This window comes from Bufo bufo, chromosome 4 (assembly GCF_905171765.1).
Source record: "Bufo bufo chromosome 4, aBufBuf1.1, whole genome shotgun sequence".
Taxonomy (NCBI): Eukaryota; Metazoa; Chordata; class Amphibia; order Anura; family Bufonidae; genus Bufo; species Bufo bufo.
This window is the reverse complement of record NC_053392.1, coordinates 177,300,084-177,324,208: the sequence shown is the minus strand read 5'-3', so window position 1 is coordinate 177,324,208 and position 24,125 is coordinate 177,300,084. Positions and strand designations below refer to the sequence as shown.

The 24,125-nt window shown below is 43.7% G+C and overlaps 1 protein-coding gene across 1 annotated transcript in view; it reads left to right on the top strand.

The window, feature by feature from the left end:
* The window catches only part of PLCH1 (phospholipase C eta 1), a 289,893-nt gene that overhangs the window by 28,951 nt on the left and 236,817 nt on the right, over nt 1-24,125 (top strand). Inside the window, exon 2 of the mRNA XM_040429955.1 lies at nt 3,647-3,765. Within this exon, the coding sequence (XP_040285889.1) occupies nt 3,687-3,765 (79 nt within the window). The 5' untranslated portion in view covers nt 3,647-3,686. The remainder of the gene's footprint in view (nt 1-3,646; nt 3,766-24,125) is intronic.

The window sequence follows — 24,125 nt, the reverse complement described above, 5'->3', positions numbered from 1 at the left end:
TCACAGGACCCCCCCCCCCGCGCATTTAGCCAAGGTGCCTGCTCAACGATTTGAGCAGGCACCTTGTTCCGATCACCGGGCAGCGATGATCGGAAATACACATGACATACCGGTACGTCATTTGTCCTAGAGAGGTTAAGCTCCTTACCACTGAATGTCTGATGGCTCAGTATATATTAAGCCCCGACCCCTGAATGTCTGATGGTTCAGTTAGGGGTGGGCGATATAGGCGATATGCGATATATGATATATGGGGGTGGGCGATATAGGCGATATGCGAATCGGTTACCATGGCAGCCAGGAGTCACGCTACTGAAGTCCTGGCTGCCATGTATGTTAGTGAGCAGCATTATACTTACGTGCGCCGTGGCAGCCGGTCACTCCTTCTTCTGCCTGTGCGGCGCATTGCTAATGCTTATAGCATTAGCAATGCGCCGCACAGACCTATGAGAAGAAGGAGCTCCCGGCGGCCACGGCGCACGTGAGTATAATGCTGCTCACTAACATACTATGGCAGCCAGGACTTCAGTAGCGTGACTCCTGGCTGCCATGGTAACCGATTCGCATATCGCCTATATCGCCCACCCCCATATATCATATATCGCATATCGCCTATATCGCCCACCCCTAACTGAACCATCAGACATTCAGGGGTCGGGGCTTAATATATACTGAGCCATCAGACATTCAGTGGTAAGGAGCTTAACCTCTCTAGGACAAATGACGTACCGGTATGTCATGTGTATTTCCGATCATCGCTGCCCGGTGATCGGAACAAGGTGCCTGCTCAAATCTGCCCACTGCCACCAATGATGGGGAGGAGGAGGGGGACCCTGTGGCCACTGCCACCAATGATTAATACTGGGGAGGGAGGGAGGGTGGGTGGGTTTGAGTTACCAGAGGGGGCTGATAAGAGGGAGAGGCTGGGGAGGGCACATGAGGCTGGAGAGGGCACATGAGGCTGGAGAGGGCACATGAGGCTGGAGAGGGCACATGAGGCTGGGGGGGGGGGCACATGAGGCTGGGGGGGGGGCACATCAGAGGCTGTGGGGGGCACATCAGAGGCTGTGGGGGGCACATCAGAGGCTGTGGGGGGCACATCAGAGGCTGTGGGGGGCACATCAGAGGCTGTGGGGGGCACATCAGAGGCTGTGGGGCGGATCAGAGGCTGGCTGCCATGGTCAGCTCCCTCCCTGCTGTTGTGTGCACAAAGCACAGGGCAGCAGGGAGAGTGTAAAGTCCTATTCACCCTAATAGAGCTCTATTAGGGTGAATATGACAAGGGTTCTAGGCTCTAGCCCTTAAGGAGGCTAATAGTTATTAAATAAAAAGTAAAAAAAAAAGAAAAAGTTTAAACCCTCCCCCCCAAATATAGAAAACAATATATCGCATATCGCACATGCTTAAAATTATATCGCAATATAGATTTTAGGCCATATCGCCCACACCTTGGTTCAGTATATATCAAGCCCCGACCCCTGAATGTCTGATGGCTCAGTACACATTAAAGCCTGTGTTACACAAGCCGATTGAGCAAGCAATTGTCGGGAGGAAAGCGTTCCCTCCTGGCTATTACATTCAGTGATCTCCTCCGCAGCATGGGGAGGAGCGATCACTATGCTATCGCTCGTCCCCATACTTTCTAGTGGTTTGCCGGCGGCAAATTGCTACTGGACAACGGGATCTGCTGCCGGCAAGCTCTGATTTTTAAGCATGCATTTTGGTAAAAGGTGAAGTGCGTTATGGATTCCGTTACCACGGACCATAACACAATTCTATGACGGAATGCAGAACGGAATACCTTTAGAGGCATTCAGTTATTCATTCCGTCATAATAGAAGTCTATGGGCTGCAAAACTGATCCGTCCCGTTTCCGCACTACATACAACACACACTGCACTACATACATCACACACACTGCACTACATACATCACACACACTGCACTACACACATCACACACACTGCACTACACACTTCACACACACTGCACTACACACATCACACACACTGCACTACACACATCACACACACTGCACTACACACATCACACACACTGCACTACACACATCACACACACTGCACTACACACATCACACACACACTGCACTACATACATCACACACATGTATACATCACACACATTGCACCACACACATCACACACATCACACACACTGCACCACACACATCACCACACACATCACACACACTGCACTACATACATCACACACTGCACCTGCACTGTATACATCGCACGCGCACGGCACTGTATACATCGCACGCGCACGGCACTGTATACATCGCACGCGCACGGCACTGTATACATCGCACGCGCACGGCACTGTATACATCGCACGCGCACGGCACTGTATACATCGCACGCGCACTGTATACATCGCACGCGCACTGTATACATCGCACGCGCACTGTATACATCGCACGCGCACTGTATACATCGCACGCGCACTGTATACATCGCACGCGCACTGTATACATCGCACGCGCACTGTATACATCGCACGCGCACTGTATACATCGCACGCGCACTGCATACATCGCACGCGCACTGCATACATCGCACGCGCACTGCATACATCGCACGCGCACTGCATACATCGCACGCGCACTGCATACATCGCCGGGGCACTGCATACATCGCCGGGGCACTGCATACATCGCTTCCGTGTGCATGTAGGCTTAGTATGTGCTGCATTACGGTACGATATGGGTTTTTTGATCTTTAGTGCACAAAGGTGTCCATAGCTTTTAATGTATATACGTTTTTTGTGTGTACATTAAATATATGGCAAGAATGTGATGTGAACCCGGTCTAACTGACAGGGAAGAAGTTGAACATTCACGAGCCTGTCTTTTTACCAGACCAAAAAAGTGCTGCATACAAGGCTTTTTTGTCTGGTCTTTAGACAGAATCTACAACAGAGGCTCCAAACGCAGCCTCCAACGCAGATGTGAGCAAGTGTAGGCAGATATATTATATATTTGAATTACTGCAAATTTCGTACTCCTCCGCGGGTAAAAATACTGCTCAAAAATGGTCAGATAGACTATTTTTACTCTTCTGGAAAAAATGTAGTGCGACCTCTGCCCTTATTTACAGGCTGCTGCAGGTTCTACTTCTTCCCCAGAGGCCTAAGGATCTTTGAGATGAGCAATCATATGACATGTACACATCAATCCCAAAGTTCCTTTACCCTCTCCTTCACACATCTATGCCTAGGAGGAATTGTACACCATGGTTTTGTCATGGTTTTTGCAGTGAATTGCGTCGAAACTCACAATAAAACCGTGATGTACAATAATCCCCAAAGACACAGATGTGTGCAGGGCTGGAGGCTAAATTGTCACCCACGCTGCCTGAGGCCAGTCTCACTTTGCCGCATGAACAGTGTGCCACTGGGTTTAGTGCGGTCCATAGCGTCTAAAACCTTTTGACACAGCTCGGAGGGTTACGTCACTGGAGATGTGGGACCCATTAAACCATTTGAATATTTATTTCTCTCATGTCTCTACTTAATTTTTATTTATTTGTATAATTAAATTAGGTTGCTATGTGGCAGATGCAGGTAAACCTGTATGATTTTGATATAAACTCTACAATCTGATTAAAGGTATTTTTCTTTTCAGGAGAGTTCTGCATGTGAATTCCATTCAACCCAAGTGAAAAATGAGCTCCTGGAATCTGGAGAGGCATCGTCCTTTGCAGTACTGCAGACACTTCTTGGCAGACAATGGAACATTTCATGGTAAAGTCTGATTGTTCATCTTCTACATTTTCTGTTCTAGAAAGAAAGCAGTAAGAAAAGTCATCTGTGTCTGAGCAGATTGTACCTGATACTTTTCCAAGACAGCAGTGCTATGCATTGCTCCATTTTGGGTCTGTTGGTTTGAAATGAATGAGATTTTAAGGGGAACCTGTCCGTGTGAAAATGCAGTGTATTCTGCAGACAGCAGCAGATTATAGAGCAGGAGGAGCTGAGCAGATTGATAAATAGTTTTGTGGGAAAAGATTTAGTATAACTTATATTTCATTCATTTAAATCTCTGCTGTTTCTGGGCTTTGAAGTCAAGGAGGCGCTCGTAGTTGTAGGCTTCGTTCACATCAGCGTTCAGCCTTTCAGTTCTCCTGCCCCGTTTAGGGGCATAAAAACTAAAAGGACGGATTCGGCACATAACGGCACCCATGGGCCCAATAGACTATAATGGGGTCCATTAGATTTCTGCTCAGAAGAAGATTTTTTAAGCGGGGACAAAAGTTGTGCATGTAGGACTTTTGTCTCCGCTTCAAAAATCTTCTTCTGAGCGGAAACCTAATGGACCCCATTATAGTCTATGGGGTCCGTGGGCTCAGTTCGGCTCAGTTATGTGTCGAATTTGTTATTTCTGTTTTCCTACCCCTAAACGGAGCAGAACAACGGAAAGGCTGAACAGTGATGTGAACGAAGCCTTACTGAATATTTTCTCATAAAGCTATATATCAATCTGCTCTGCTCCTCCTGCTCTATAACATGCTGCCTGCAGCTCAGACACCATGTTCAACGTGAAAGACTCCCTTTAAAGAGACATTTTTTTAGTACAATCATTTGTTCTCTGGGCACAGGATGACTGTAGTGGTCATTGCACTTTGTATCATATCTTCAGTTCTGAAAAATCTTGACACCTTTACATACAGTACTTCATGTTTGAATTATATTGATAGCTCTTCTTCCTAGCTTCAGTTTCATGTGCAGGAAGCTTGAGTTGCTCTTGGATTTCCCAGTTGGATTTCCCAGCATCCCATGTCATACTTTGTGAGCAAGAAGAATCGTAGATTGAAAGTATTTACCGATTAATTTTAAATATAATGTAAATATATGTTTGATTGGGCATTCCTTATACTACATTGCAGGGGCATAACGACCATAGCGGCAGACCATGCGACTACTATGGGGCCCAGGGCAAGAGGGGGCCCAGTCTTAGGTGGGATTATCCCCTCTTCTACTGGAAGTGAAAACTTGGTCAGGACTCTACCCTGTAAAGGAACAACTTTTAGCAAATGAGGAAGTGGAAAATTGTCAAACAAGGGTCATTGAAACAGGTTTAGGCAGAAACCCTTCTGTCCTGTGTGGGGGGCCTGGTTTGATCCTTGCTATGGAGCCCTTACTTCTCTATGAACTCCACTGCTACATTGTTACATATTTCAGACTAGCATCTGAATCAGAATAATTTTAAAATTGCATTTAGGCACTGAGTTATTTAGCAGTGTGTGCCTGTGTAGCGCCACCTGCTGTTTGTTGTTTTCCTTAATTCTATGTCCACCTCATTGAGGTGGGGGACACATGCTCATTTGTATCCTGCCATCAGCCTGATATTCTGTCAGCAGCTGTGACAGTTACAGGTGGAGAGCTGCAGTAGAAAGGACGCACCCCACTAGAAAGGATGCCCCCTGAGCTGCTAGCCCTTAGGAAATCTAGGAGAGCAATGAATGGAGAGGTTGCTTGCTGTATGTGAGGTGCAGGACTTGTTTAAAGATTGTCATGTACTATATGATATCTAATTTTCATTTTTTACATTAATCCTGGAATAACCCCTTTAAAGAGGACATGTCACTGGTTCTGACATTACGGTATTAATACTTCCCACTGTAGGGCATGTTTAGGAGATATCATTGCGCAATTTTTTTTCTGGTCTGCTGCCCCCTGTTCAGCGCTCTGTATGATAATCAATAGCAACGGTACAGGGAGGAGGAAACGGCCGTGTTTCTCAGGGAGAAAGACTGCCCCCCCCGAGAAAGACTGCCATCGCCTCCTCCCTGGACGCCCAAACCAAGGGGCACAGGGACGCAACGGAGCAGCAGATCAGAAAAATAATTAGCCTAGGCATGCCCTACAGTACAGGTATTAATATTGTAATGTCAGAATCGGTGAAAGGTCCTATTTAAGGTAGAATCTGTTATCATCTGGTGGAACCAAAATATGCAGTTACATTTGAGAGAATCCACAGGAGACGTGTCTGTATTTTTAATGCAATGATCATGCAACAGTCTGCAGGATTTTTACTAAATTTTATTTGCTTAATTGCATAAAATGAAAGTCCATCCTGTTGGGGAATTATTTTATGGCCGAGATGGGAATAACAGCAGTAAGTGCTGGAGTGGACAGAGTTATGGACGCATGCGAATAGCGGCTGCTCCGCTGTTTCTGTAACACCCATAGCAGTGAATGGGAGCTACGTAACCAGCGTAGTACAGCAAGTGACATTGTTTCCATAACTTCCAAGTTCCGGAAACAGTAGCTTGAGGTGCGGAGCTATTTGTAAAGCTCCCATTCTCTGCTAAGGGATTCACAGAAGCAGCGAAATGCCGGCCGCTTGCCCGTTTCTGTAACTCCATCTTCTATTGCCAGCACTTACTGTGGTTATTCCCATCTGGGCCATGAAAGGGACAGGATGTGGTTACCCCCTTTAATGATAAGATTATTAAAGTTGTCGTTCATTTGTAAAACGGGTCGTACATACTGAGAAATGACACCAATACTTGCTGCATGCAGGTTATAAGCATACTTATGACAGCCACTAGGTGGCAGTAAAGGCACATCTATTGCACATGGCGCGGTACGCAGCCTCATTCATACTTTACTGTTCTCTTGTTAAAATAGGAAAATATATATTTTTACGTTGTGTATAATTAATATGCGTGTCGGCTTCTGCGGACTAATTCATTCTTGAACAATACTATACCAATGTTGCCTGCTTTCAAAATCATCTTCATGGAGATCTGAGATATACACTGCAGAAATATTTTTAAATTTGTAAGCTCAAGCCTCAAGTTTGGATTCCCCTCCCCCCCCCTCCTTCCCAATAAGGACAAATAATGACAAATTGTATTAACAGTGACAGGAGAACGCCCCCAATAAACCGTGCCAGCAGACTTCCTCCAGTAAGCACAGGTGCCAGCAGTGCTCCCCCTAAACGATGCCAGTGACGTGCTCGCTGACCACACTGGCAGCAGAGGGTCTAGCACAGAAAGTGCAGAAAAACGACTTCCCTTCATACAACCATAGAATTAAGATAAAACTGTGACCGCCACTGTGGGAAGGTCACTGGTCTGCTATTTACTTACACACCTAGGTATTACATGTACTTTACAGTGTAAATGTCACGGAGGAGGTTAGTGGGGTGGCTTGTATGTAGACATGTCTGCATCTCGCTAGATTGACATGGATAATACTTATCACACAACGTGCAAACATCCTATGGCTTAGGCCTCTTTCCCATCATACCTGGTCCAGTCAATCAAAGTGGAGGGTGCAGCAGTTGCAGGGAGGAGCCGCCCCCGTTGCGCCTAGAGCCTCATTTCCAAATATTTAAAACATCATTCTTCTCAGCAATGCGGGCACATATGAATATGGGACCAACACAGATGCCTTCAGCTGCCAAGTGCACATGTAACAGGTCAGCCAGTGTCATAGGTACATTTAGGGACATCCCTGTTCCCTCTTTGCTGGTATCTTATTGAAAATCTCTGCAACGTCCCTATACTGTATGATTTTTGTGGGACATATGCCCTGGCCCTCCACCACCCACGCTCCCTGATGGTCGTTTGGAGAGCCTATCCAGTCACGAGAAAGCCGTGAGGTGACCACACATGACTCTTCTGTAGTGTAAAGGAAGCTTCTGGCTCCAGAATCCAGCTGCAGTTAGGTAGAGCATTTGCACCCCAACCAGCTGTACTTGTGGTAAAATCCATACTGTTCCCTGCTGCTCTGTTCCACCTCTATGGTTCTCTCACTGGTCTTCCAGTCCCAGTCTATCAACTTCCATACAGATGGGGTCACGCGTGCTGCTGCAGCCAATGATTGACCTCAGCAGTCCATGCCACATGAGGAGTCATTGGCTGCAGCAGCACACGTGATCTTGTCCTTGCAGAAGTTGACAGTCGGCGACCAGAGGACCACTGAAGGGAACCAGGGCGCTGGAAAATGAGCAGGTGAGTGTGAATTTTCAGCAGATACAGCTGACTGGGGAGCAATAATTTATATTTTTTTTTAAACTGGACACCCCCTTTAATCTGGCTCTGCCTTTTTTCAGTTAGAGACATGTCTACATAGCTGTATTAGATCAAGCACAATGCATGGCAAATGGTGTGCCTACCATAGGGGCAGGGCATGGCATTGAGGTGTCGAGCTGCTTCCTCTGCTCGGTGTGACAGTCGTAGCTTCTACCTGCCGCCATCGAGTGGAGCTCATGGCTTACATACCATATATATAACATTTCCGTAGACCTAGTGGAATCAGTCTACATTTTGTACCGTTAAGAAATGAATCCGCACAGAGATTTGGACCTGAAAAGAGAATCGAGGAGAACAACCTGAATAAAGGCATTGTACATTTACATGAGTGCGGGGTGGGACTATATGACCCTATGTGTACAGGCGTGTATTTTTAGCTTCTTCAGCATATCCCTGCCATTTCCCTGATCTCTGAGCAGTGTGGCTAGAGGAGGATAATTTGCGGTCTAATATCTATGTGTACTATAAAGATTCATTTTCCTTATTTGTCAGTATGTCACCAACTGCTGTAGGTAAAGTGCAGAAACACATGGCAATTGGGTACAAGAATAGTGACCGTATTCCCTTCTCATAGCTGAAGATTGTCTCCACTACTTTCTAAAAGAGCTCCTGTCACCTCTCCAGACATGTCTGTTTTAGTAACTGCATGCATTTTCCATGTAATAACCGTTTTGGAGCATCTATTCTTATGACCCTGTTGTGCCACTCCTTTATTATTCCTGCTAGAAGTGATGAATGAATTATTAGCAGTTTGCAAGGAAGGTCCAGATGGGAGTTACTGTTAGGGGTGTGTACCTGCACTGATTGGATAGTGTCGGACTGTGCAGGGACATACCCCCAATTGGTACCGCCCATCTGGACCGGCAAACTGCTAGAAATTCATTCATGATGTCTAACTGGTATAATAATTGACTAGCACATCACAGAGTCATAAGAATACATGTTTCAGAATTGTCATTACATGGGACTGCAAGTAATAGCTAGAACAGACATGTCAGGAGAGGTGACAGGTCCTCTATAGTGCCCCCCATAATAAGTAGTTGACTACTACACGATCCACTACCTTTTGTGTCACCCCCATTTCCTTATAGATTGTAAGCTCCTGTGAGCAGGGCCCTCACTACTAGTGTTTCAGTTTCTATATTAGCCAGTTATGTTGTGATGTGTAGTTTTGTACATGAACCCTCTGAATTGTAAAGCGCTGCGGAATATGCTGGCGCTATATAGGTAAAGATTATTATTATAAGTAGCCATATCTGTTTACTTGTGATTTTTGTATATATTTTGTAATGCTGCTAACCCTGACAGTCTTTGTGATATGCTGTAGCCGCAGTATAAAAGGTTGTAGGATTTTCACAATGCCCTACAACGCTTGCATGGCAATTGGATAATTGTGGCGGGCTGTTGTGTGTTCACAATGTGTTTTCTGAATACATAGTGGAAGAAAATACACCGAAGGAGCCAGAAGTCATTCCTTTTATGTCCCCTTAGTGGTTAAACAAACCACGTCATGCTTTGCATGCAATAATCCAAGCTTTGAAGTGAGTGCGGAGGGGCAGGCAGCCCCCATACCTGCAGAGCAGATAACCAGTCTTTCCACTTTACCTGCAAAAGGCAATCTATCTTTTGTGCTGTGCCTTTTTTTCTTTCTTGTAAATTAGCTTTTAAAATGTGTGGAAATTGTTTCTTTAGTGACCAGATTTTTTTTTTATTGCTGTATGAATATGAAGTGGTAAATAATATCCTGTTTCACGTGGCTGAAGCACAGAAGCTTGTATGTATTTGTATTTTACTACTGCTACTACTACTTCTACTTCTACTTTTTCTTCTTCTTCTACTTCTTCTTCTTCTTCTTCTACTTCTACTTCTTCTTCTACTTCTTGTGTATTTGCTACTTTTCCAGAACTCAGTATTTTATATGAAAACTCTGCACTTTCCGGGGCAGGTGCCTTTATTTCCCGGTGATGAGCATAGTGCCCGGCTCTTCTCCGCTGTGACACAGGCACCAGCTGTTCTAGAAATATGTCATTTTACTGAGGTTAATCTTTTAATGTATTGGGTTGATTTGACAGCTAACCAAGTGCCACCATACAATGGCTGAGCCATAATCATACCTGCGGTTCCTCGCATCTCAGAAGATGAAAGGGTTATAAGAGAAAATTATTGTCACCGTTGTGGAATTCTAGAAACAGATTGCCGAGCTCTAAGTGACAAAAAGTGTATTGATGGGTGGAAGGATGTGATAAATGATGGCGTTTCACACATTACTTCTTGCCAGAAGCAGTCCCAGGGATCTGATAGATTCCCGCCAGTGTAATTCAGTGCTGGATTAATGGCAAACTAGCAGTCATGGGATATGTGTATGCTGGGTTTGCTTTGACCAGGAAAACATGGGCCATGCTGCAGGTTTAAACATATGTAAAATCATCTTAAATACTAACTTTTGCTGCTTTCTGAATTGATTTTATTTTTTTAAATCCTACCATTTGCACTGTACTTGGTGCAGAATCCCTACAGGATATCTGCAGCAAATATACCATGTGCACACATAACCTCATAGACAACTTGCCGGTATAACTCAGATCAGGCATGCTCAACCTGCAGCCCTTCTGCAAAACTACAACACCCAGCATTCCTGGACAGCCTACAGCAGGGCATGGTGGGAGTTTTACAACAGCTGGATGGGCCGCCGGTTGAGCATCCCTGATCCTAGATGATAAAATAAAAACATCATGTTATACCCCACACCCATATGTTTTCTGAAAGTAGACGCCTAGCACATTACAAAACCTTACGCTAACGATTGTTAGACGGCTCTTTTACAAAGTTTGAATAAAATTGCATGTTTGTGGCTAAGAGTCAAATGCCAAAAATGGCCCGCTCAACCGGTCATTGGCTGAGGAGGGTCACCTCTAAGACTATTGATTGAATTTAGAATTTTTTTTATTTAAAGGGCTTCTGTCACCCCCCTAAAGTCATAATTTTTTTTTTTGGGCTCCTTAAAATCCTTATGCTGCGATTTATCAATATATAGGGCTCTTACTCATTTTCGTTCAGTAGTTTCTTCAAAAAACTGACTTTTATAATATGTAAATTACCTTTCTACCTGCAAGTAGGGCGGCTACTTGCTGGTAGCAGCCGCATCCCCTTTCATAATGACACCCCCTCCTCATGTTGATTGACAGGGCCAGCGAGCGCTCTCGTCCTCTGGCTGGCCCTGTCTGCGTTTTAAATCTCGCGCCTGTGCCGTACCGGTCTTCAGTCGGAGCAGGTGCACTGATAGGAGGACGCTCGCTCGGCCGCTCCTTCCTCAATGCGCCTGCGCCGATGACGTCACATCTACACCCGGTGCAGGCGCACTGAGGAAGGAGCGGCCGAGCGAGCGTCCTCCTATCAGTGCGCCTGCGCCGACTGAAGACCGGTACGGCGAAGGCGCGAGATTTAAAACGCAGACAGGGCCAGCCAGAGGACGAGAGCGCTCGCTGGCCCTGTCAATCAACATGAGGAGGGGGCGTCATTATGAAAGGAGGATGCGGCTGCTACCAGCAAGTAGCCGCCCTACTTGCTGGTAGAGAGGTAATTTTACATATTATAAAAGTCAGTTTTTTTTAAGAAACTACTGAACGAAAATGAGTAAGAGCCCTATATATTGATATATCGCAGCATAAGGATTTTAAGGAGCCAAAAAAAAAATATGACTTTAGGGGGGGTGACAGAAGCCCTTTAAGGCAGCATGTCACCAGGAAACTCACTTTTGAAGCGGACGTAAACCTTTTGTGAAACCACCATTGTGCAGAAGCGCTTCTCAGAGAGATGTGGTCGACTTCCAGCATGTGGAGTATGGATCCTCAGAAAGCATATGAGATCCGTACTCCAGACGCCAGAAAATATGAGCAAAGCAGATGAAACGTCAAGGTGCAGAGTGCTGTGAGAAGCGCTGCAGCAGGGTAATGGTTTCACCAAAGGTTTAGGTCCCCTTTAAACCAGCACAATGTCTTGTTGGGCTAGCTCATCTCAAGGGGTTTTTCAAGATTCTGATATTGATGACCTATACCCAGGATAGGTCATCAATATCGGATTGGCGGGGGTCCAACACCCGGGACCTCCACCAGTTTGCTGTTTGAGGAGGAAGCGACGCACCAGCGAGCACTATGGCCTTCTCACAGGTCGCTAAACACAGCACCGTCAGTGCTTGGTATTACAGCTCAGCCCCATTCACTTGAATGGGACTGAGCTGCACGTAGGCCATGTGACCGATGAACATGACTTTAAGGGACTGCAGCATTGATGGAGCGCTGTGGTCTCTTCAAACAGCTGGTCCATGGAGGTGCCGGGAATTGAACCCCCACTAATCTGATATTGATGAACTTTCCTGAGGATAGGCCATCAATATGAAAATCTCAGACAACCCTTTTAAGGTCTTTTTACACAGACCAATAATCAGGCAAATTATTGGAAATGAGCATTTGTAGAAGTCCTAATTCCCGTTTACTGGCCCATGTGCCAGCAATCACCAATCATTTGTTCATCAGGTGATCGTGTCCTGGCACAGCATATCATTGATTCTGTGTGGCACATGTCCCTGATTAAAGAGGGATCTCGCCTCCTCTGACATTTTGGCAGTTATTAAGGAATGATTGGTTCTTTCCAGATAATTGCCTGTCACATTGGTCTATGTTAAAGGACCTTTTAGCGATCCATTGCTTCATTCTGGAGAATAACTGACGGGGCCATGCAAGATTTCTATGGCCCTGTCAATCAAGAGTACGTGTGCACAGAGTGGCTTGGGCCTACTCTTGGTGCACATAAACTGCTTATTTGCATATGGATTAAAATTCCTTTTCTTCCAAAATGAAGCAACAGATGAATAAGTGAAAGGTATCATTGCAAGCTGTACAATGCACTGCAAATTTCCTGATAACAGGCTCCTTTTACAATTCTTCCTGGAAACTTCTAAAGAGAAGCTATTACCATGAAAATGCAATGCAGTCTGCCGGCAGCATGCTATAGAGCGGAAGGAACTGAGCAGACTAATATTTAGGTTTGTGGGGAAAAGATTCACCTTCCCTGTATAGATAGCAGTTAGTCACTGATAAGACTGCCACTGAGCTGAGAGAAAGCAGAGTTTCTAATGAATAAATATTGTTTGCTGAATCTTTTCTCACGTAACTATATATACTAATCTGCTCTGCTCCTCCTGCTCTATAACATGCTGCCTGCAGAGAGCTCTGTATTTTCACAGTGACAAGTTTCCTTTAATAGTTGCATACACAGACTTAGGGCTCATTCAGACAACCATATGAATGGGTCCGCATCCGTTCCACAATTTTGTGTAATGGGTGCAGACCCATTAATTTCCGTAGTTCCATTCCACGGTTCTGCAAAAAAGATAGAACATGTCCTATTCTTGTCCGCAAAGAACGCACACAGGCTGGTATCCGCATTTTGCAGTTGCACAATTTGCAGACTGCAAAACACTGGTCATGTGAATGAGCCCTTATAGGAGGAACTGCTGTACGTTTTCTATCTTGAGTCTATCAAAAAACCAAAACAAAACAAAAACAAAAAAATGCAGCCGGCACTACCCGATGTGTGATCAATCTGTACAGACCCTTATCAGCACTAGATCAATAGCGATATTAGGTGGTGCTCTGCTCAATAGATTCATATAAATACAGTCCTGATCAAAAGTTTAAGACCACTTGAAAAATGGCAAAAAAAATAATATTTTACATTGTTGGAGGTTCCAAGTAGAGCTTCAACATGCAACAAGAAGAAATGAGAGTGAAACCAAACATTTTTTGAGCATTCAATTAATTGAAAATAACGATTAAACTGAAACAGGCTGTTTTTCAGCTGATCCAAATTTTAGGACCACATGCCTTTAAAAGGCCAAATCTGTGCAGAGATGTGGATTCATTGTCATTTTCTGTCAGGTAGTCACACGTTGTGATGGCAAAGGCAAAAAAACTCTTTTTGAACGTGGTCGGGTTGTTGAACTGCATAAGCAGGGTCTCTCACAGCGCGCCATTGCTGCTGAGGTGGGACGCAGTAAGAGAGTCATTTGGAATTTCTAAAATTCTTAAATGATCCTGAGGGTTATGGAACAAAAAAGTCAAGTGGAAGACCCAAAAAAATTTCATTAGCACTGAGCCGGAGGATTCAATTGGCTGTCCGTCAAGACACTGAACAATCCTCGACCCAAATTAAGGCCCTTACTGGTGCTGACTGCAGCCCCATAACCATCAGACGGCATCTGAGACTGAAGGGCTTTAAAAACAAAAAACGTCTTCAAAGACCTCATCTCCTTGAACGCCACAGAACTGCTCGTTTGAACTTTGCAAGAGAGCACCAAACATGGGACATTCAAAGGTGGAAGAAAGTTTTATTCTCTGATGAGAAAAAATTTAACCTTGATGGTCCTGATGGTTTCTAACGTTACTGGCATGACAAGCAGATCCCACCTGAGATGTTTTCTACGCGCCACAGTTGAGGGGCCGCCATAATGGTCTGGGGTGCTTTTTCTTCAGTGGAACAATGGAGCTTCAGGAAGTGCAGGGGCGTCAAACGGCTGCTGGCTATGTCCAGATGTTGCAGAGAGCATTCCTCATGACTGAGGGCCCTCGTCTGTGTGGTAACGACTGGGTTTTTCAACAGGACAACGCTACAGTACACAATGCCCGCAGGACAAGGGACTTCTTCCAGGAGAATAACATCACTCTTTTGGCCCATCCTGCGTGTTCCCCCGATCTAAATCCAATTGAGAACCTTTGGGGATGGATGGCAAGGGAAGTTTACAAAAATGGACAACCGTTCCAGACAGTAGATGGCCTTCGTGCGGCTGTCTTCACCACTTGGAGAAATGTTCCCACTCACCTCATGAAAACGCTTGCATCAAGCATGCCGAAACGAATTTTGGAAGTGATAAACAATAACGGCGGAGCTACTCATTACTGAGTTGATGTTTGGAAGTTGGATTTCTGTTTTGGGGGGGGGGGGGGGGGGGGGGGGGTTTTAGTTTTTTTTTTGGAGGTGTGGTCCTAAACTTTTGATCAGCTGAAAAACAGCCTGTTTCAGTTTATTCGTTGTTTTCATTAAATTGAATCGGGGCTGTGGAGTCAGAGTCGAGGAGTCGGAGGAAATTTTGGGTACCTGGAGTCGGCAAACAATGCACCGACTCCGACTCCTACTAAATTTAGATTGGAATAAAAAAAAAAAAGCAAGTTTAAATGTCCCAATTCACAAAAAGTTATAATTAATGACTTCTCTACTGTAAGAATAAAGACCAATGCAAAATGGAAGTTGCTAAAGGAAGTTGCTAAAGGAAGTTGCTAAAGGAAGTTGCTAAAGGAAGTTGCTAAAGGAAGTTGCTAAAGGAAGTTGCTAAAGGAAGTTGCTAAAGGAAGTTGCTAAATGGAAGTTGCTAAAGGAAAGAGACGTCGCATAAGCGTTAGAGAACCAGTAAGTGTCCAAATAAAAAAATTCCAACAGGAGTTTTATAAAGCACTAAAAGAAGTTGAAAAGTATGATCGCTCATCAAAACTTACTGTTGAAGAAGCCATCCTTGTTTATCCAGAGATCGTTAGTGATGTGGCCAGAATAGTTGCTACAATGCCACCCACCCAAGTCAGTGTCGAAAGATTATTTTCAGCCCTAAAAATAATAAAGTCTGACTTAAGAGCCTCTATGAAAGAGGATCTGGCAGAGGCAATTCTCTTCCTTAGAACACTACATTGAATTGATTTGCATTTGCTAAGCCTATAACTACATTTCAAGATTAATATAAACCATTTCTAGGTTTTACAGATTTTGTTTTTGGTTCATTATAGATAAGCTTTGTTTTTGTTCTAAAACAACCAAATAATGTGGTTTGTATTTTTGAACTGGTAAAGATCCTGTTCCTGATGTTTATGCCTGCTGCTACTATCCAGCCACTTGATTGATTAATAAAAAAAATTAAGAAAACTTTGTTTTTATTGTGTTTGTCTTTTGCTTAAACTGTGCAATACAGTAGACTGTTGGCTTCCCAGCCAGTAGTCCTGTGGTAGGTTGCGTTTCTTTTTCCTCAAGGAATGTATAAAATACATTCGCATATTAATACAGAGGAGTCAGAGTCGGAAGTACATAAAACTGAGGAGTCGGAGTCGGAACATTTATCTACCGACTCCACAGCCCTGAATTGAATGCTCAAAAAATGTTTTGTCTCACTCCCATTTCTTCTTGTTGCATGTTGAAGCTCTACTTAGAACCTTGTTAAGAGCCATTTTTCAAGTTGTCTTAAACTTTTGATCAGGACTGTACTAAGTAGTAAGAAACACAAGTAGCGGCACGCACCATAATGTTCACTTTGCAGCTTTATTGGAAATAAAAAAAAGGGATCGGACACAGGCACTGCACAAAAAATCAGGCAACAGCCGTTTTGCGCACCTTGCTCTTTGTCACTTTTTCTATCTTGAGTCCAAGTATTCTGGTGTATCGATCGACTTGACAAATATAATTGAATATGGTGTTTGATGTAGCAACCTGGAGGAGGCTCGGAGTATGCTGTTCTGTCAGCACTGCACCTCAGATTGGCGGTGCAGTGTGGTGTGCACAGTACATGTAGCCCTGCAGAGCCTGAAAAAGGGTAGAATGGTGGGACCTAAAGCGCCCTAAACCAGATCATCAACATTGGGAGATGGGAATCTGCACTTGGGAAGGTGTGCTTTGATGCTCGGCCCCATTATTTGCCATGCTCCAGAGCACAATCAAACTTATCGCTATGATATGAAACTGAAAACAGGATGGTTGAGTAAAATTGAAAATCAGAAAAATATTATGCAAGAATGACATGTTCATCATTTCAAAAAAAATGTTTGATTTCAGCAGAATGAATAAGACTATTCAGTCTGCGGCAAAATCCTGTTCTTCCAATTTTACCCATTACGCAAACCAGGAAATATCTCCTGTGTTCCAGCGTTCAGGTTTCAGCTTCTTACACATGGTTTTATGCCTTTAAACTTTTTCTGTAAGCCTGAGCTGCAAGCAGCTGACAGGTAAATGGGAGCACAGAGCATAGCTAGAGAATGGATGTCAGGGGGCTGAAAGCCGCCGTCAGTCACAGCAGCGATCCCACCCCTTTCTTCGGGTGTCCAGCTGTCATTCGGCAGGCACCAGTAATGTCATCTCACTGATCTGGCATTCCCATTCTGTGTGGGATGGGTGGATGATCATGCATGAATAGATGCTTATTTGCATTCATTGCCACCCTCATTTTGAAAGTATGAGGGCAGCAGATTTCTGGATGATCAGGAAGAATAGCAATTACATTCAAATATACCATCAGGTTTTGCATAATATAAGGAGCAAAATGTAGAACAGAAAATTGTGACTCTGTGATGGGTTCCTCCTGTTTCATGCAATTATTGCTGATGGTGCTAATCTTGTAAACAAATTGAATTTAGCTTGTGTCTGTAAATCTGGGTCTTAGTCGATTGAAGAAAAGGGTGTGTGTTCTATTCATCAAATAAGACTTAAACCTTTTGTTAAGTAGATGTCACGTGTAGCATCGGAGACACCTGGATGGTTAAAGTTCTGACACATCATCTCACACTGTAAAATAACCGGACAACTCTAAAGCAGTACACAGTCCACAGAATCTCCTTTTCTTCTGCCTGAAGAACCTGATGTTTATGTAACGTTACTAACTGGACCATAAGTAATACCATTCATTACAAATACTGATCAGCCATAAAACCAATGACTGGGGCATTTTTTTTAATGATTGTATTTTACTCATTTTGGGCTAAAAATAATTTTTCCAATTGGTCTTTTTTTATAAAAAATATTGAGCCATTCTGTCACAAAGTTTAACTGTTTGTCTAGCTGTGTGAATGGTACTTTCACGCTGTGCTAGTCATCTAATAATGTAATCTAATCTCTAAATTAATAAAGGGTCATAAACACTTATGTAAGCCATATTCATATCCGTAAGATAAGAATTAAGCTATAGTGAGTGTTTAAGAGGTTAGAGAACAGAGTGAAAATTCAGACCCTGAATTTACTTTCCCTTTAGGGAAAGTCAAGGCTGCACAGACAGGGGTTCAAAACTTTTAATACAGACCAGTTGAAAAATATGATTTTTAGCTCAAAATGAGTACAATGCAATAATAAAAAATTGTCCCCAAAGGTGTACATAACCTTTAAATATCATTGAATATCTCATGACAATATATTAGGCAGCAAGTGGTCAGGTCTTGAAGTTCATGTATAGGAACAATGGGCAAGCATAAGGACGTGAGTGACTTTAACAAGTGACAAGATGTGACGGCTAAATGGTTGGGTAAGAGACTTTACAAAACGATACCGGGATTTTACATTTTTCGATACTGGGCTGCGCTGCTGCGCAGCCTAGTATCTCTGAACATGAGCGTGCTGCTGTCAGCGCGCTCATGTTCCCTCAGCAGCACAGGGGAGAAGGAAGCAGTGTCTCCCGCTGCCACTAATGAATGGAGAGAGGGGCGGGCGCACTGCGCCACCAATGATATGACCTTTTCTTACACAGAGTGGCGCCCAGCGATGTCCCAGCACTTATCATTATTCCTGGGCGCCGCTCCATTCGCCCGCTGTGCCCGCTTTACTGTCTCGTCTCCTGCTCCACATGCTAATTACAATCAGAGCGATGGGGAGGAGACATCAGCTTCTCTAGTGGGCGTTCCTTCTCCCTGCACTGCGATTGGACAGCGCTACAGCCAGGGGAGAAGGAACGCCCACTAGAGAAGCTGATGTCTCCTCCCCATCGCTCCGATAGTAATTAGCATATGGAGCAGGAGAGGAGACAGTAATGGGGCCTTGCGGGCGAACGGAGCGGCACCCAGGAATAATAGTAAGTGCTGGGACATCTCTGGGCGCCGCTCTGTGCAGCCTAATACTGAAAGTCTGGACCCAGGAAAATTAGTCTTTAACGCATAATACAGGAGTCAGGTGCCGGCAGCAGAATCACATAGCCGGCACCCTGCCTCTGACAGGGAGCTGCGATCAGCGGCAGTTAACCCCTCAGGTGCGGCATCTGAGGGGTTAACTGCCGCTGGTCTGCCAGTACCCGCCTCCTGTATTAAGGGGTAATTATCATTGGTGGTGCTGTGCGCCCCCTCAACCCCCCCCCCCCCCCATCAAAATCATTGGTGGCACAGTGCGCCGGCCCCTCTCAACCCCCCCCCCCCAGTATTAAAATCATTGGTGGCAGTGGCCACAGGGTCCCCTCCCCCTCATTGGTGGCAGTAGCAGCTTCTGATCAGAGCCCCAGCAGTGTAATCCTGGGGCTCCGATCGGTTACCATGGCAGCCAGGACGCTACTGAAGCCCTGGCTGCCATGGTAACATCCCTGATGCTGTGTGCACAGAGCACAGGGCAGCAGGGAGAGTGTAAAGTCCTATTCACCCTGATAGAGCTCTATCAGGGTGAATAGGCCAAGGGATGAAAAAAATCCCAGGTTCTAGCCCCTAAGGGGGGAAATAGTTATTAAATAAAAATTGTAAAAAAAAAAAACAAACAACAAAATATTAAGTATGAATCACCCCCTTTCCCAATTTCACATATAAAATTTATAAATAATAAATAAACATATTACATATCACCACGTCAGAAAAGTCCAAACTATTAAAATATGAAAAAAATCTGCGGTGAACGCCGAAACAGAAAAAAATCAATAAAAAATGTGTTTTTTAAAATGCGGAATGCACGTGGCTTTTTTGGTTTATTTTTTTCGCGTGGTATAGAGTATCGCAATACTTTTTCATGGTATCGAAACCGAATCAAAGATTTGGTATCGCAACAACTCTACATGTAACGCTAATTTCAGATGAGCATGTTCACTGCATGACATGTGTGTGGGATGTGATTTCCCATAGTGAACTCTACTTCTGTGACAGGACCACACATCATTAATCATCATCATCATCATAAAACCTATATGTTGAGGGAAGGTCACATTAATACTAGGTGGCTTCTCCTTGTGGCCATCAGTGGCGAACAACAGTGTTCAGAGATGAAAGCCGGTTCTGCCCTGCTACTAATGATGGCCGCATCAGAGTTTGCAGGAGGGCTGGAGAGCGCCTACTGCCACAGGACCAAAACCAGGTGTCATAATGTGGGGCACCATTGGCTACCATTCCCATCTGGTATTTGTGGAGGGAACATTGTGAAGCCTTCTGTATATCCAGAACATTCTGGAACCAGTCCTAAAGCCTTTTTTGACTTAGGAGACATAGTGCTCCATAAGATCACACCCGGCCACATGCTGCCCACACTTTCCGATTTGCTGATATAAAAGCAGTTGATCAGCTGGTTGGTGAGGTGTTCTGAGGGGCTAATAAGCAAATGTTTCTACGAATGTTTGTTCCCAATAATCGGCCTGTGTAAAATGCCCTGAACGCCAGATCCTAAAATCACAATTCACACCCAGACTATCTCTAAAAGGGAAGCTACTTGTAAACATGGCCAATAAAAGCCACAGGAGGTAAAGTCCCCTATTAAAATCATGTTGACCCTTTTTTTTACCCCACAGTATGTGAGTCCCAAAAGACAATAGTGAAGGAGATCGGGGTATTAAAGCCTATATAAGTGCAGGTCCCATTTCCATATTATTTAACCAGGCAGTGTGAAATTACTGACACCGCTTCCATTAGGATTGTGTACGGAAAGCGATACATGAGAATTTATCACTGGTCTAGTTTCACTCATCAGCAGCAATTTCATTTCTGTAATCAGCCCCTCTACATTACCACAGCTTTGTTTTATTGTAACTACAAAGATTTCATTTGCATCTATTCTAACGAGTATTGAGCTGTCTTTCCATTTCCATGGGAGAAAACCACAAGATCCTGACTCCATCTAATTGTAAAAGAGTAATTCATTTGTAACAGTCTCCCTGTCCTTTCAGTGCAATGATTTACTTGCGTGACTGGACTCACTAAGCGCGGGTATGACGTCACTGTAATCTTGTGGCAGAACACCACTATTAGGACCAGTAGCTGAAGGCAAACGCGAATTGAAATATTCTTGTGCCATAAATACTTTATGATGCACAATTCTTTGGTGCCTTCATTTGCTATGTTTAATGATTCCGTTAAATAACGTAATAAGAAGACTTGGGCTCGCTGTCTTATTTTCAGGGATCTTCCAGAGTTTGTAAATGATTCCTTATTTTTTTTTTAAAGAAAGATGGCTGCCCAATGTATAATGATGCAACTACACACCTTGCACAGCAGAGATAGAGGAAGGTGCTGTGTGGTAATATACTATATAAAGACTGATCAAAGACTACAGTTAGAATCCATAGACAAAAACAGATGCAACAAAAGGTTAAAAACACCACAGTAAAGCATGGCAGTGCAAACATGAGAAATTGAGACTGAGCAGTCCTGCGGTGTTAACCCCTTCAAGACCATTTTCGCTTTTGCATTTTCATTTTTTTCATCCCCACGATCCAAGAGCCATAACTTTTTTAGTTTTCTGTTCACATAGCCATATGAGGGCTTATTTGTTTGCAGGACAAGTTGTATTTTTTAATGGCACAGTTTGTGATATATTGTATCGGAAAATGGGAAAAAAATTATTTGGGGTGAAATTGAAAAGAAAAAAACCCCCCAAAAAACAAAATTCCGCCAAGGTTTTTTGGGGTTTGACATTACGGCGTTGACTGTGCACTAAAATGCCATGCCGTGGGACAATGATTACCACGATACCACACTTGTGTAGTTTTTATTTTGTTTTAACACTTTTAGGGTGCATTCACACGTCAGTATTTTTACCTTTCCAGATAAACGTTCCTGTTTTTTGCGGATCCGAAAATCTGGATGACATGAGGATGCTTTTAGCATGTCATCCGATTTTTTTGACGGATCCATTGACTATAATGGGATGACGGAACGCAAAATCGGACAAATGGTAGGACAGGGTATATTTTTTTTCCAGGATCCGAATAACGGAACCCACGGAACAGAATCATGGAATCGGAGAGCACCATGAGTGCTCTCTGATTATTTGCGGATTCCATTGAAAATGAATGGATCCGCATAACGTTCCGTTTTTAATCGGAACGGATGCGGAACACCAAAACGGACGTGTGAATGGACCCTTAAAAAAATAAAAAATAAATGTCTTTGCATTGCTATATTTTGACAGCTGTAACTTTTTACAATTTCTGCAGCCTGAGCTGTCCCCGTGATTTATTTTTTTTTTTTACTTACCCACGGTCAGGAAAAAAATACTGAAATGTGAACAAATACATTTAGATCAATGGGTACAACATACGTCAGTGAAAAACGGAAATGTGAACGAGGCCTTAGGGCTCACGCACACAAACGTATTTTCTTTTAGTGTCCATTCTGGTTTTTTTTTGCGGGCGATATGCGGAACCATTCATTTCAATGGGTCTGCAAACAAAACTAAAGTTACTCCGTGTGCATTCCGTTTCCATTTGTCCATTCCGCAAAAAAATAGAACATATCCTATTATTGTCAGCATAATGGACAAGTATAGGACTGTTCTATTAGGGGCCAGTTGTTCAGTTCAGCAAAATACGGAATCCACGTGGACATCATCCGTATTTGTGGATCCGTGTTTTGCAGACTGCAAAATACATACGGTCATGTGCATGAGCCCTTAGTCTGTAAAAGGCATTTTACAGCAGTCATTTATTATTCCAAACCTGCCTGTAGCGATAATGAGATTACACCTCAGGACCACCATTCACAATAGGTGATTGTCCAAGCTTATCTATTCTTTCCTTGTATGATGACCTCTGCACAGGTCTAGAAAACTCTCCCATAGAAGTCAATGAGGTCCCCTCCTGACCATTGTGTCTATGGACCATGGGACTGCCATCTAAATGCTGTTAGGAACAGCTCAGACAAGATGGCCGCCTCCATAACCATGTTCAATAAATAAGATAAAAAAATCTGTAATCAGAAAATAAAATAAAATTAGTTAAAATGGATATGTGCTGCTATCTGGTTTTAACTGGCAGATACAATTCTTGGTGACACATTTAAATTAAATGCAAATTAGTACATACAACTAAAAAATATGTTGATTACACACCAAAATCCAGCCAGTTAAAAGGTTTATCGTGTTCTCGTGTATTGTATAATCTTGTTACTTTCATTTTCATCTCTCAAATTATGAGCCCAGCAGCCATGTTTTTCACTTGCTGAGTTTTAGAAAGGTCCTACTTTTTGATTGCTTAGTGTCTGAATGAGAGAAGCTGCAGAATGACCCACCAGACGGGAGAGGTAGGGAGTCAGAACCATCTTTGTCTACATCATTCTGCTAGCAAAAGGGAGTATTGTTTCCCATCGAAAGGTGGCAACTGTCACATGGGACTCTTGCTTTGCAATCACAAATCTATTGTAAGTGCATAATCTTTTCTAATAATGCAAAGAAATCAACAATATTCAGATACATTTTCTAAAAGTTATCCTAAGATAAAAATATTTCTGTGTCCCAGATTTTGTAGTTACAAAAGTGTCCTGGTGTCCTTCTGTTTCCATCTCGGTGTCCACCTAATGTGATGACTATTAATGCGAAGAGACCACTTCTAGTACATTGATCCTCAGAAATCAATCTGCTGCCCACAAGAGGAAACGGGCTGTCTGAGCTACTGGGCATGTGTGACCACTGAAACTGGACACATTAGGTTGAACTTTGGAGAGGGAATCGAGAGAACAAAATTGAGTACCGCAACAAGTAAAAAACAATGCCTAGACCTGTAGAGCGTTATTTAACATTTCAAAACCTTTATTTAATGTTATGTTTTGCATTAACTAATGGTGATTCTAGCAGTCCCTGCCCTCTCTTGGCGGATATTACCCCTGGAGTACTCGCTCTCCTGACTGCTCCATGCTCTGCCTGGGTCTTAAAGGACCAGGACGTGCATTCGCTAATCTGTGTCTCCATCTAATTGCAACGTTCCCTCGGGTATATAGGATGCCTTCCCCTATGGAAAGGTTCCTGAGCTATAAGTTCCTAGCTTATCTAGTCATATGAAGGCGTGCTATAGTATTATTCTTACCTTCCGTG